This window comes from Balaenoptera ricei, chromosome 12, assembly GCF_028023285.1.
Source record: "Balaenoptera ricei isolate mBalRic1 chromosome 12, mBalRic1.hap2, whole genome shotgun sequence".
NCBI classification, from domain to species: domain Eukaryota; kingdom Metazoa; phylum Chordata; class Mammalia; order Artiodactyla; family Balaenopteridae; genus Balaenoptera; species Balaenoptera ricei.
Genome location: NC_082650.1, coordinates 20,884,931 through 20,899,125, shown reverse-complemented (window position 1 = coordinate 20,899,125; position 14,195 = coordinate 20,884,931). Strand labels below are relative to the sequence as shown.

Here is a 14,195-nt window from a genome sequence, read left to right as displayed (position 1 = left end):
ATTTAAGAACTCTGGTGGTTTCTGATAAATAAATGTAGTAACAAAGTCACTGTTGGCCTTCCCTACTAAGCGAGGGAACACTTCTTTTTAGAGTGTTTTGAGGTTAATGAACATTATAAAACAGATAAAAAAACCCTACTGCCTTAAAATACTGTTTTAATTCGGTTTTCACAATTCTTTTGCCTATATCCTGGGTTAGATATTGGCTGCTTAAAAAGCTGTGGACATTCCAACAGATGGGGGAGGAGCAAAATAAAATGCCAAGAATTTAGCTGTGAATAAAATCCTGGGAGGAAGTTGTGTACCTTGGAATCTTATTGTATTGAATTCAGAGTTACCAGGCTTCAGATTTCTTCTATCCCTGGCTCAGGGGCTGGGGGCTAGGAGATGGGGTGTGTAGGGTTAAAGGAATTGTTTTAATGACCTCACATTCCTTTTCTGTGGCCCAGCAGCAGGTGTTACTCATCCAAAGTGCTTACAAATCAGAGCTTTTGAGCAGTGATGGTCAATGTAGCGTTTTGACCCCTCCAAACGAGAGTATTCCATACTTTGGTTTTCAAAACTACCATATTAGTCATTTTATATTTCTCTGAGAATTTATGAGTATAAATAGGAATGAGAAATGCTTACCCTAGATTAGTACTTACAGTTTGTTGTTGCATGTGAAATAATAACAGACATTTATTTCAGAAATTTACTAGCATTTTAAAGTTTTTCGTATTGCTCTAAAAGAACTGAAGTCTCTCCAGAGAAGATAGAAAGTTAGAAATTACCCAATTTAAATATCTCCATATATCTCTATCTATTTCTATATTCATTCTGCAAGTCGATGTAGATGGTGAAAAAATTAAATACTCATTATTGTGCATTAGAAACTCATAAGTGCATCAGCTGAGTGATTTTTAAATGGGCAGAGGAACACTCTTCATGTGAACTCCTTCACTTTCTTTGTAACCTCTTTGCTGTACAATTGACCTGAAGATGAGCAGATTCTGGTTTTTTTTTAAAAGCACAGGAAACATCTGCTGCAAGTGGATTGAGATAATATTTTCCTTCTAGGGAAAGAGGAGATGCTACAGGGCAGAGCAGAGCTGTCTATCTCCCGCATTTACCTGCACACAAATGGCTGCTAGTAGTGATCTTAGTGATCTAAAAACCTTTCCCGCACTGTGTAGCCACAGGGTAGGGATGCCTTGTGAAGCTTCTGTTATCAGGCATTTCTAGAGTTTGGGCCTTTCCTCATGTACTTGGCTTCCTTCTGCTGAGCTGAATTTAGCCGGGTCTAGTCAGAACTATCATAAGCAGTAGTTCTTTCAAACAGCCACTTTTGAACATGAGTTATGTGACGGAACAAGCATTAATGTTGGCAGCACTTAAACACATTAAACGGATGCTTATACAAATATGTACTCACCCTGGTTACTTATTCCTATGAAGTGTCTGTTAGGAATAGACACCAGAACTTGAAGTGGTAATTCTTTCATGGGGTTAATCTTGGTAATAAAGCACTTGATTTTGTAGATCTGAGTAATACTAGCTACCATTTACTGCATACCTGCTCTGTACCATCTCTGTTTTTCAAAACAATCAGGCGAGGCAGTTGTTATTATTCCTATTTCATAGGTGAGCTATGGAAGCTCCCAGAAGAGAAATTGAGAAATTAGTTTCTCAAGGCCTCAAGGCTGGTAAGGTGCTGAACTAGGTATTCAGACCTTGGTCTTTCTTTTCATGGGGCACACTGCCTGTCTTAGAACTCAGTGTGGTCAGGATTACCTGCAGGAGTTTTAGTCATGAAAACACTTTTCAGATTCCTCTCTGTTCCCTTTGTTCCTATTGGGATCATCGGTTGGTCTACGTGGCTTGTCTATGTCTGTTGCTTGCCTCTTTCTTTTTTCTCATGTTTCACTGTAAGAGGAGGAGCAGGTGTGTGTGAATTGTGTTTGCTCACAAGGGTCTGTATGTGTCCGAAGGAGGGAGGAAGGGGGTTGATGCCATAAAATTTCCTCTCCTGTGCCAATGATGGGGATCACTGAGGCTGCTTGCCTCAGTCAGGGCTGATTGTGGTTAAAACCTTCTTGGAATATAATGCTTCCATATAAAGTTCAAAAATTTTTGGCCCGGGAGACTATCAATTTTCCTTATTTCAAACTAGATTTAATGAATTGCCCAGTTACGCAGCAGTAATGCTGCCTTGAATTCTTAAACAGTTCAGACTGGAGATTAACAGTGCAAGAAGTGGTAACAAGTTAAATGGACAGTTAAAAAGGCCCTTTATGAACTCTACAGATATATTCGTACTTTCTCTGTTTTTGCACTTTTATCTTTTACACACCCCACTCCACCCTGCCCTGATCATGTCTTCCTAAGCAGTCTTCTAGGATAAGATCTGAGAATGCTGGAGCAAACCCAGAAGAAGAGATATGTCACCAGTTGAAATCTGTAAGAGTAGTGTGGGTGTATGAGAATAGTGACAGACAGGCTAAAGAACAGAGGGAAAGGAAGCTTGGGGAAAGTGCACAGTGTGACTGAAAGGTCTTTCAAAGCTTGCTTGGGAGAAGGGGAACGAGGAAGTGCTTGCACAGAGTGGTATAACATGAATAGAGGAGATAGAAAGGCCCAGCTATATAAGCACTTTTTGCTTCCCATCTTCATCAGAGAATGACCCTGCAAACTAGAAAGTGGAGAATGGTCATTATTGAGGGTGCATTAGAGCCTGAATTATGAGTTAGATGGAAAAACGACACAGTCCTTCAGATGCCTAAATCTACATCCTGAGTAACGTGGGATTTTACCCATGATCTCAAGGTCGGATTATGCAACTTGTGAGGAAATTACCAGAAAAAAATGGAGATGGGTGAATGTCCTAAATAAGGGGGAACATTATTTTCTAGAAGCTAAAGACCTGAAGTAAGCTTGATGTCAGTTTCTGGCAAAGCTGTAGATGAATGATCAACCAGAGATCTTATATGTGATTAGGAAGGAATGTGGTGGTCACCAGGAATCAGCATGGATACCACTCATAAGCCTTGTCCGGACTCATTTCCTAAGTACTGCTTGCTTTTATTTATTTTTTGGAGGAGGGATACTAGATTATTAGATAATACAGATTCATAGTCTCACATTTCATGTGTGCTCATTTAGTTCAAATAATGCTGACAAACTATCATTTTGGGTAAGTCTTGATATCAGCAAAGTATTTGAGAAAATCTCTTATAACCTTATCGGAAGGAAGTGGAAAGCTACTTAGATGCTAGTATTATGCTGATTCCCATGTTTTGAAAACGAAGCTGAAACGTTTGTTGGTTAATGAATGAGATGGTGTCCTCATGGGGGAATGCTCAGGTAGGCACTGTAATTGGCCTTATTTTTCATCAGGAAAAAACCCCAAAACCTAACCCAAAAAATCCCAACAGAAAAAGGATAGCTCACTGTCAGATTTGCAGATAAGAGAAAGCTGGGAGGCACAGCTGATAAGAAAGTGGAGAGACTAAAAATTCAAATCATTCTGTTGGCTTTTTATTGTTGTAGTGTTTAGTATCGTTAACATAACAAGGCAAAATTTAGTATTTATAAATATCAAGTTCTGAATTTATTACAGAAGTCAATTAAACAGTATGGGATAGGGAAAATGTACTTTTGAGGTAGTTGTGGGAATTTTGGAGTTTTAGCTAACCCTAATATTATGAATAATATATATCTAAACAAATTTAAAGAAATGAAGGAAACAAAACCCAACTCTACAGTAAGAAAAATAAAACTGAAAAAAAAATTTAGATGGCATTTTCTGAATGTAATATCCATACGTGAAATACCAGTTAGGTTCCATCTTCGTCATTCATTGCAACATTTTAAGGATAAGAGTACTTGGTTCTCGGTGGCATATTTTAAGTACATTAAAAAGTTGATGTAATTTTCAGAGCGTGTTGATCACGGTGTTGAGTGCAGTATCTGGGTATCATGTACTAGAGACATCATGGAAAGAATTGGGAGTGTTTAATCACTAAAAGACTAAGGGAAGACATAGTGGCTGCCTTCCAATCTGAAGGTTGTTTTTGAATAAGATAGTTAATTTATTTCCATTCCTAGGGAGGAATGAGAAGCAAATAATTGAGGAAAGTACAAGGAAACCACTTCAGCTCAATGCAAGGGAAAATAACAAATCAGACCAACCAATGATGGATGGGGGACCTTGGAAAGAAATGACCATCACTTTACTCTAGTTTTGGAGCTAAGTTGGACCTAATTATATGCATTCTTCAGGGTCCAGTTCCAATGTTACTACCTGTCTGAAGTCTCATTCTTTCTGCAAAATGTTCCCTTTCTCATTTCCCCCAGTACCACACACAGTAACTGGATAACAGTGGGTGCTTGGTGCTTAGTAAATGTTGGATGAAAGAATGGAGCTGGGTAGTGGACCATACTGGGTTCTTAGATAACAAGGCATCCAACTGCAGAACTAAGAAAAATCTATTGTATTCCCTCCACTGTGCTATTTATTTACTCCTGCTTTGAGTAGCCAACTTAAGGAGAGAATTGTTCTAAGTTATATGAGAATGAAAGATTTTTAAGCTGATTATACCCAGAAAAGCATTTTTTACCTTTAATTTGAATTTTTAATCATAGATATTGCTCACGTTAAGCAAAATAACTTTGTTCACTGGAGAGCGTTTCGAAATTTTTAGAATGATCACCAAGATATCATCTCATGAGGATTTTAGGCAACAATGAAGAAAATAATTATTTTCAATGTTGGAAGTTTAAAAAAGAAAGAAATAAAATAAATGAAAATGATGCTATCAGAGTTTTGAAAAGTTGCCCTTTTCCCAGTAGCAATAGATCTTGAGATGTAGTAGGTTGAATGCCACTGAGTAATATCCCCCTTTGTTATTGTGTTTGATTTAGGCTGATTCGAAAGTCATTGAGAAGTGGATGGATGGTGTGAAAGACTTCTTAATGAAAGAGCAGGCTGTCCAAGGCGATGCCGAAGGGCTACAAAGACAGCTTGACCAGTGCTCTGTGAGTTCTGCTGATCTAGGGAACCTGCTGTACTAGATAACATTTTCTTCTTCTTATTATTTGCTGGTCTTATTAAAATTGTAAGAATATGACATGACAATAAACCTAGATAAAATATCTTTCATCATAAACCTTTTTTTGACTTTATAGCTAGTCAACAAATGACTGATTTTTCATATTTCTATTTTTGGCCATGGTTATAGAATTTTAAAAAATTTTTATTTCATATTGGAGCATAGTTAATTAACAATGTTGTGTTAAGTTTCAGGTGTACAGCAAAGCGATTCAGTTATACATATACATGTATCTATTCTTTTTTGGATTAAATTTTGGGTGGGGAACATAAGAGCAATTTTAGTTCATTAGTAGCTGCTGTTTTATGTACGGTGACAATCTTAGTGTCATAATTACCAATTGTATATCACTCTTATTGTGCCACATGGTGAGACTTTAAGAAAAACATACTTTACAAATGAAGTTTGCCAGTAATACTTCTTGCATTTTATATTTGATGAAATCATTAAGCTTCTCTAAATTAATTAAAAGTACTATTCCCTGCTGAGAGTCAAGTATTTCCAATCTACTTTGGCAGATGGCTATATGAAACATCCAGGTGAAATGAATTTCTTAAAACAATATTTCTTAAGTAGTTAAAAATCCTGACTCCCAAGCAGTCTGTTCTTAAAATATTTGCAGGGATACAGGCAGACAAACTGTAATAATGGCATCTACTTATATAGGCATGAACGCAACAAGGGCTTATGTTATGTTTTCAGGCATTTGTTAATGAAATAGAAACAATTGAATCATCTCTGAAAGACATGAAAGAAATAGAAGCTAACCTTCGAAGCTCTCCAGTTGCTGGAATCAAAACCTGGATGCAAACAAAACTAGCTGACTACCAAACACAACTGGAGAAATGTAGCAAAGAGGTGAGTTTTTCAACTTCACTGCCTGTGGTTTTCAAGAGGTAGATAGTGGCTTCTTTTGACAGAGTAAACTGATGTTATAGCCCATCCAGTTTGAAAAATTGTGGTCTAGAATAACTGTAACATGGATGGCAGGTTGGGGCCAGAATTGGGTCATGTTTTTTTAATGAAGGGAGGGTGCTGTTGTACCTTTGGCCCCTGGGTGGGAATGAGCTTGACATATTCAGTAAAGAACAAGAAAGTTGTTGTAGCTGGAACAGAATGAAGGAAGGAGTTAGCAGGTTGGAGAATGGGAAGATTTGAGGTCAGAAGGTAGGTAGAGATGGACTGTATATGGCCTTTGAAGCATAGATTTTGACTTTTATTTCAAGTATGATTTTCAAGGAGAAGCTTTTGTGGGAGCAGGTGAAGTGATGCTTTCCATACTGGAAGGATTAAATTCAAGATTACGAGACATGCAAATGGGGTCTCTAGCACTTACCACTGGCCAAAGATGCTAAGGAGGGAAGGTCAGCCAGAGGGGAAATGCCAGGAGAGCGTGAGGCCCCAGTGGCCAAGTGGAGAAAGCTCTTCACAGTGCTCAATGCTGAGGACTGCTGAGACTAATCAGAACTGGAAAGCAAGCTTTAGACTTGACAAGATGATCGCTTTTATGGACTTTGAGAAAAGTGGTTCCAGTGGAGTGGTGGGAAAGAAAATCGCATTGGAGAACGTTGAGGAGAGGAAAGCAAATGAAGTACTGGGGCAAGTGTAACCAACTTTGAGAATTTCTCTATTCAAGGGAGCCGAGAAATGAGGTCGGTGCTGGAAGGGACGTGGGGATCCAAAGAGCTGTTTTTGTAATTTTTAAAAATAAGGGGTATTACTGGAAGTTTGCATGCCGAAAAGGACTTCATTTAGAAAGAGAAAATGATGCAGAAGAGATTGAGAGAAGTGAATTGCTGAAGCAAAGTCTGTGATTAGGCAAGAGGGAATGAGGTCCCCCCTCTAAGTGAAAGAATTGCTATTAGGTAGTCCCTCTGTGGTAATGAAGGGAAGGCAACTATGTGTACAGTAGGAATATGACGTAGTTCTCTTCTGATTGCTTCTGTTTTGTTAGCGGAGTAATAGGGAGGATGCATACAGCTGAAGTGAGTGAGAAAGGGGTAAAAAACAAGAGGAGAAAATGTGAAATGCAGGAATACCCCACAGACAGTTGTGTAGATAGTACATATCTCTTAATACAATGTTTTTTGTTTAATGTTTATACAGGAAAATTTTATATTTGCATCCCCGAGTATTTTATTTCGTTTCCCCCCAAATTCCTTATTTTGAACAAGTTCAAATTTAAAGAAAAGTTGAAATAATGGTCGAGAGAACGGCCATAAGCCATTCCTAAATTTGCCAGTTGTTAATGTTTTACCACATTTGCCTTTTCTCTCTCTCCTCCCTCTCTCTTTACATACGTACATACACACACAGGCACACACACGCATACCTTTTTTTTTTGTTGTTATATATGTAGTTTTGATAGGAAGTCGAAAATATTAGGACATTTCACTCCTAAATACTTCAGCATGCTTCTTCCATGAAGGAGGACAATTTTCTACGAAACTGCAGTATCATTGTCACACTTAAGAAAATACTTTCATAGTATCATCTTATATTCTAGCCAAATTCAAACTCCTTTAAATGTGCTATAATTTGATGACATGTGCTTGAAGGAGCTGGGGTTTTAAAATTAATTAATTAATTAATTTATTTATGGCTGTGTTGGGTCTTCGTTTCTGTGCGAGGGCTTTCTCCAGTTGCGGCAAGCGGGGGCCACTCTTCATCGCAGTGTGCGGGCCTCTCACCATCGTGGCCTCTCTTGTTGCGGAGCACAGGCTCCAGATGCGCAGGCTCAGTAGTGGTGGCTCACGGGCCTAGTTGCTCCGCGGCATGTGGGATCCCCCCAGACCAGGGCCTGAACCCGTGTCCTCTGCATTAGCAGGCAGACTCCCAACCACTGCGCCAACAGGGAAGCCCAGAGCTGGGGTTTTTTTAGGAAGTAAATAAGGAAACTGGTTTGGAAGTGACAGTGAGGAATAAGGAAGACAATAGCTAGATGGATAGCTAGATGGTTGCATAGGTACATATAGATATTTAGATCTGTGTATCTATTTATCTACATATATACATACATACACATATGACAACATAGAATTAATTGTGGATTATTATTGTTTCAAAGTATGGGAATAAATACATGGGAAATTTTTAAGTGTCTCCAGCAAGGAGGCAGCCACTTGCTATGTAATTATCTAAAGCCGTTCTAGACTGTGGTATATCACTGAGTAGTAAAAGGTTGAAGAAATTTTGGACAAACATCGTGTTGCCAAATTTTTACTTTTCTAAGAAAGGATAGACATATAAAATCAACAAATAAAAACAGTCTATTATATGCATGATATCGTGAAAGGAAAAACGTCTTAATGCCAAAATGTAGAAAGTATATCATCTCAGATAATTAATGATAATTTTAAGCTTTTCTTTTTTTGAAAAGTTTGCTAGAGTGTCTTTATTTTTCTCACTTCTCTGTGGATCCATGAATATTCTATAACTGACTAGTGTTTGGAAACTACCAGTAAAAAGAATTTGGGGGAAGTGGGGCCCTGAAATCTGTATTTTTAAAAAAAGTTCACTAGGTTAAAGTGTTGATCAACAAGACTTGGGAAGCAGGGCTGTGTATATTGCTGGCAGTAGACTCTCTGAGGACCATGTGGGGCAGTGAAATCCAAGCTCCTACTTAGTGCCTATTTTTATGACTGTGATCCTGTTTGGAGAGTGGAACAGGAGGGCCACTAAGTATTCCCCCTTACTCTCGAGAGAGCCATCCTATTCCTGAACTGCCCTTTTGTCACTATCAGTTTCATGGCCAAGCAAGCCCTGGCAGGGTGACCGCTACTGCGAGATTTCATTTGAGCGGGAGGTTGAATAGTGAAGTGAGCCCTGGATGATCTGTGTGGTATGATATCTTCTCCCACGGAAGTCAGTGTGTGGTTAGAGGGATCTTTCTGAAAGATATTTTTAGGCTTCTTAAGATAGTTAAAAAAGCTATTGAACCTGATTCAGACAAATACCTATTTTCTAATGTAACTTTTTTTGTATCTGTGTGGAATATACAAGTACCATAGATTATCAAAACCAAAATTTTGTAAAGCAGTGTTGTATCAACATCTTTGATAGCAATGTACTCTTCTCTGCTTTTAAAAAGTGCAGTCTTAATGGGGAATCCTGTGAAAAAGGAAAAAATGGACATTTTGGTTGCTTCAGGGGTTTTTTTTCCCATAAATAAGGTTAGAGTAGATTTCCTTGAAATACATGCTTTTATGGATGTAGGTAAGAGTCCTTCAGTTGAGTATTACTCTGTCAACAGTTATGCATTTTCAGAATTATAATAGGTATTTCCAGATTAATGTCCAAAATGTGACACCGAATCCCAGTTATAATTATTGTTTTCATTATTGCTTATATTCCACAGCATCAGCACCTTATGTATAAAGGGTTTCATCTGAATTTTAAACCTTAAGACTCTTTGTGGAAAGTTATTACTGTGTCTTTTGATATTAGAAACTAGAAGTTGACATTTAATGTATCAGGATTTGTTTATTCGAGTGAATGGCTTTTCCTTCCTAGATTACTATTCAAAAAAATAGGTTGTCTGAAAGTCAGGAAAAAGTGGTGAACCTGAAAAAAGACTTGGCAGAGATGCAGGAATGGATGACCCAAGCAGAAGAAGACTACCTGGAGAGGGATTTTGAATACAAGTCACCAGAAGAGCTTGAGAATGCTGTGGAGGAAATGAAGGTGAGGCTGGGACAGTCAGGGTCAAGAGGCTTTATATCTCCCCTCCTCCCTTTAAAATCAATCAGTCAATCATCTACCTAGCTGTAAGGCCTGAGAATGTACATATAATCTTTCACAGTAAGATTTCAAATTACAAAAAAAACAACAACAAAAAAAAGGAGGGTCAGCTGCTATGATTTTAGTAGGGATAGGAAGTTGAGAGTCCACGTGTTAACTTGGCCCATGAGTTGAGTCTTGAGGGCCCCTGAGAAAATGTCTTACATTAGAACCTTGGTGAGCCACAGTGAATGACTCAAAAATTTTGTGGCATCAATTATATTCACAATGTTGTGCAACCATCACCACTATCTATTTCCAGAAATTTTCAGGAAGAGTTATTTTTTGTAAAGAATAAGAGAGACTTCCCAATTAGGTTGGGGTTTATCTTTATTTCACCAGCTGTATTCTTCCAGCTAATACATGGGGCACACATGAATACCAAAATTTTGTTGGAGCAGGTAAGAGGAGCATTAGGAATGTCGTCAAGGGATTTAATATCAGTTGGGTCCACAGGATGTATTTCCTGTAAACTTATATTTCTGTGTCAGTAGTCTTGCACACTCTCTTTTTTTATATAATAAAAGAACTGGACATCATTCCCACTTTTCCAACACTGCTTCAAGTGCCCTTCAGTGTCGAAGCCAAAGGAGATAGTGTCTTAAAAGCTACTTTTAAAAAAATAAGAGTTGCAACTTGCCTACAAGTATAACAAAAGCAAAAATCTGTGCAGATATTTTTTTAAAAGGATTGTTTTTCACCAATGCATTATTGTATATGAGTCAAAGTAAATAAAAAGGACTTTTATTTTAGTATTTTCACAGAAATACGTTTTTTAGTGTAGCTTTCCTTGAAACTTTAAAAATATTTAGTATATAAGGTATTTTAAAGGTAGCCTACCATGTTAAGAACCATCTTATTTGCACTATTGACATTGTAGTTCTGTGAGGTTTTTTTGTTGTTGTTTGTTTGTTCTTGTTTTTTTTTTAAGGTCACTAAGAATGAGAATTAAAAAAAATGAGATTAAAACTCTTGATTGGGCAACATTTTATTTTTATTCTGCCAAACAACCAATAGGATTTAAAAAAAAACACTACACTTAATTATTTTATCCCAACCTAAAGAAATTTAAAACCATTAAGTAGTAAAGAAAGCTACAAGAGAAAGTGAAAGGCTGTTTCAGGTTGATTTTCCCGAGTATGAGACTTCATCAGGCACGGAAGGAGAGTCAGGCAGGAAGCTACTTTTAGATCAGATCTTCCCAGTACAACTTTGTCATCTTTGAAATGCTGTTAATTATCAGAAGGATAGATATACTTATGTTACAGGAGAAAAAAATATGTTTATATTATTTTTAAAGAATACTTCTACCATGGTGCACTTCCATTTTTGCTCGACTTCCAGTGGTCAGTTAAAATTAATTCACTTAATTCTTATTATGGACCCAGACTTTGAAAATACTTCCTGTCAGTAAACATAATTTGGGATAACTTAGGTGTTAACAGTGCTGTTATTAAATGAAAATGTCTGCATGGGGACTGTGTACATTGGGGTATATAATGAGTGAAATTTTGTAGTTAGCATTCTTATTTCACAAGCACTCTCTGTAGGGATTACCTAATAATGTTCTGATTAGGTAGTTAGAATCATCTGGATGTTTTAATTTTGGCTTAGTTATTTTTTGAAAAAGAAAGAAATTGGTTCCTGAGACAGGGAGCCGGTTTTCAAGTTCATTCTGTCTTGGAACAGAGGGCGAAAGAGGATGTGCTACAGAAGGAGGTGAGAGTGAAGATTCTCAAGGACAACATCAAGTTATTAGCTGCAAAAGTGCCCTCTGGTGGCCAGGAATTGACATCTGCGCTGAACGTTGTGCTGGAGAATTACCAACTTCTCTGTAATAGAATTCGCGGAAAGTGCCACACGCTGGAGGTATGGTGTTTTTTCACTGATGCATTTCTGAGATTCACACTCTGTAATGTACTGGCTGCTTCCATATCTTGGGAAAAAAACTCCATTTTTCTTTTCAAATACTAGATCATAAAAGAAAAGTAGTTCTTTCATGATTGAGATAATAATAATAACAGTAGTAGTAATTATTAGATAATAATTTAGGTAATAGGTTGATAAAAATGAAACAGAGAAAAGAAAACTGGAGATCAAGATCTGCCTTCAGTTAGTGGAAGTTTCTTGGAAAAGTAGTTTCTTAGCTTTAGACATTTATTACACGTGAAATCAAGGTTTTCAAGGTTTTCATATTACAGATGATCTGTAGAGTCTGTTCCAGTCCTAAAATTCTAAGACATATACTGTGAGTACCTCCTTTTTTTTTTTTTTTTTTTTTGCCTGGTTAGTACACAGAGATGAATTGAGGTTTCTGTTTTAGAGCGGTGTCTAAAATTATAGGTTTTATTTAGAGTGAAAGACTAACTTGAATGTGCTGGTATTTTGCTGGACCATTTCCCCTACCCTGGCCATAGGATTTAAGATGTAGATGATTCTATGAGTTGTTTTTTTTTAATAAAATTAAGTTTTTGATTGTTTGTTCTTATATTAGTGTGACATTTGTTACATCTTATTGAAAAGACTTAAGAAGCCCTTCAGTTTATAGCAATTTAAATTCAGTTCAACCTAAAACAAATGATTGCATTGTGATGAATCCTAAAATGGTAATCACAACTGCAGTATTTAAACTAAATTCACTCCTTACTCACTTGTTCTGAATCTATAAAATAAGTGTAATGTGGATTAGTTAATAAGAAAACTACAACTCAACAAAGCCTCATTCTTTAATATTAAGATATTTCCTAACTTAAAACACCTGAGGTTACTCATTTGAGAATTTAACATTCTGTGAACATAATATGTAACATTATGTATGGCTAATCTTAAGTCCCAGTAGATGATCCTGGAATTGAATTCTACTACAGTCTTGTCCATGTTTTCTTCTCTGCCCTAATCACCCATGATTTTGCTTTTTTTGGTTTGTTTATTTTCCTGTCTATTATTAGCCAAAGTAACTACTCAAAATATGTTTAAGTAATGGAGTCCCCAGGTTATCCCAAGCTAACAAGAGACCACCATGAATTCTGTGTCATTTCTTTGCACTGTCTTTATGACCCAGAGGTGACAATTTGAGAATGAGGAATGAAATATTTCAAGGTTTTAGTATTGCTTGCAGAATTACTTTTAGAATTATTTTGGAATTAGTTTGAGAGAAGAAAAGGAAAAGTGTAAGAAAACAAAGTAGATAAAAGAGAAAAGATGACACCTTGATGCCTTTGAAAGGGGAAGTGATAAGAAGAAAAAAGATTTCACAGTGGAAGCATTCTTAAAATTATGTGAGGGATTACCAAGAGATCTTGGGTAGAAACAGCCCAAATTTCTAAATTAGAGTAAGGATGCCTTTCTTCCAAAGAGTCCAACTTTATTACCTTGATTATTTCTAGATTCCTTTAAAATGTTTTAAATCATGAAACATTTGAAACTTATAGAAGAGTACAGATGATATTACTAACACCCATATACATATCCCTCAGCTATAACTAATGTTACATTTTGCCATATTTTTCCAGATCTTCTTTTTTCAAATAAAATTAATTGGCATTACAGAACCCGTTCCCTTTTTCCCCATCTCATACCATCTCTTGATCCCTCTCTTAAAGTAATCATTGTCTAGAAGGTGATGTATAATCTTCCCAAACATGTTTTTATATTTTTAATACATACACTTATGTTTCAGTTATTAATTGCTGTGTAACAAACCTTGCCAAAATGTAATGGCTTACAAAAACAACCATTTATTATTTTCCATGATTCTGTGGGTTGATTTGGCTCAGCTGCATGGCCCTTCTGCTCCATGAGGTTTATGGATATTCCACTCAGGTCCACTCTCATCCACCAGGTCCCCTTCCACGTGGCCTCTCAGGTTCATGGCTTCTCTGAAGCATGGCAGCTGGCTTTTAAGAGGGAGAAAGCAGAAGTTGCCAGTTCTCTTAAAGGCTGTGTCTGCACGTTCACACAGCATCATCTCTGTAGCCTTCTTTTGCTCTAAGCAAGTCACAAGGCCAGCCCACATTCAGGGGAGGAGAAGACAACTTCACCACTTCATGGGAGTAGCTGTAATAAATTTGTGGCCATTGTTAATCCAGCATAGTTCACTCTCTGGTCATAAGTTAGTTACATTCCTTCCACATGCAGAATACTCTTACGCTCTCCCAGGGACTCCTAAGGTCTTATCCAGTGCAGCATCAAGCTCAGAATCCAGTATCATGCGATCTACATCAGGTGCAAACGCAAATGTGGCTCCTCGGAACAGTTTTCTTCAGGTGCAGGTGTGTGGGTGTGGCACCTCTCGATCTGGCGACCCGGGGACTAAAAAGATAAGTT

The 14,195-nt window shown here is 37.3% G+C and overlaps 1 protein-coding gene across 7 annotated transcripts in view; it reads left to right on the top strand.

Annotated features, from left to right (window-relative positions):
* Positions 1–14,195, top strand: part of UTRN (utrophin) — a 501,645-nt gene that overhangs the window by 164,796 nt on the left and 322,654 nt on the right. For all 7 annotated transcript variants that reach the window (XM_059941058.1, XM_059941060.1, XM_059941059.1 and 4 more), the window contains 4 exons: positions 4,903–5,016; positions 5,793–5,948; positions 9,603–9,773; positions 11,559–11,738. In XM_059941058.1, the coding sequence (XP_059797041.1) occupies positions 4,903–5,016; positions 5,793–5,948; positions 9,603–9,773; positions 11,559–11,738 (621 nt within the window). The remainder of the gene's footprint in view (positions 1–4,902; positions 5,017–5,792; positions 5,949–9,602; positions 9,774–11,558; positions 11,739–14,195) is intronic.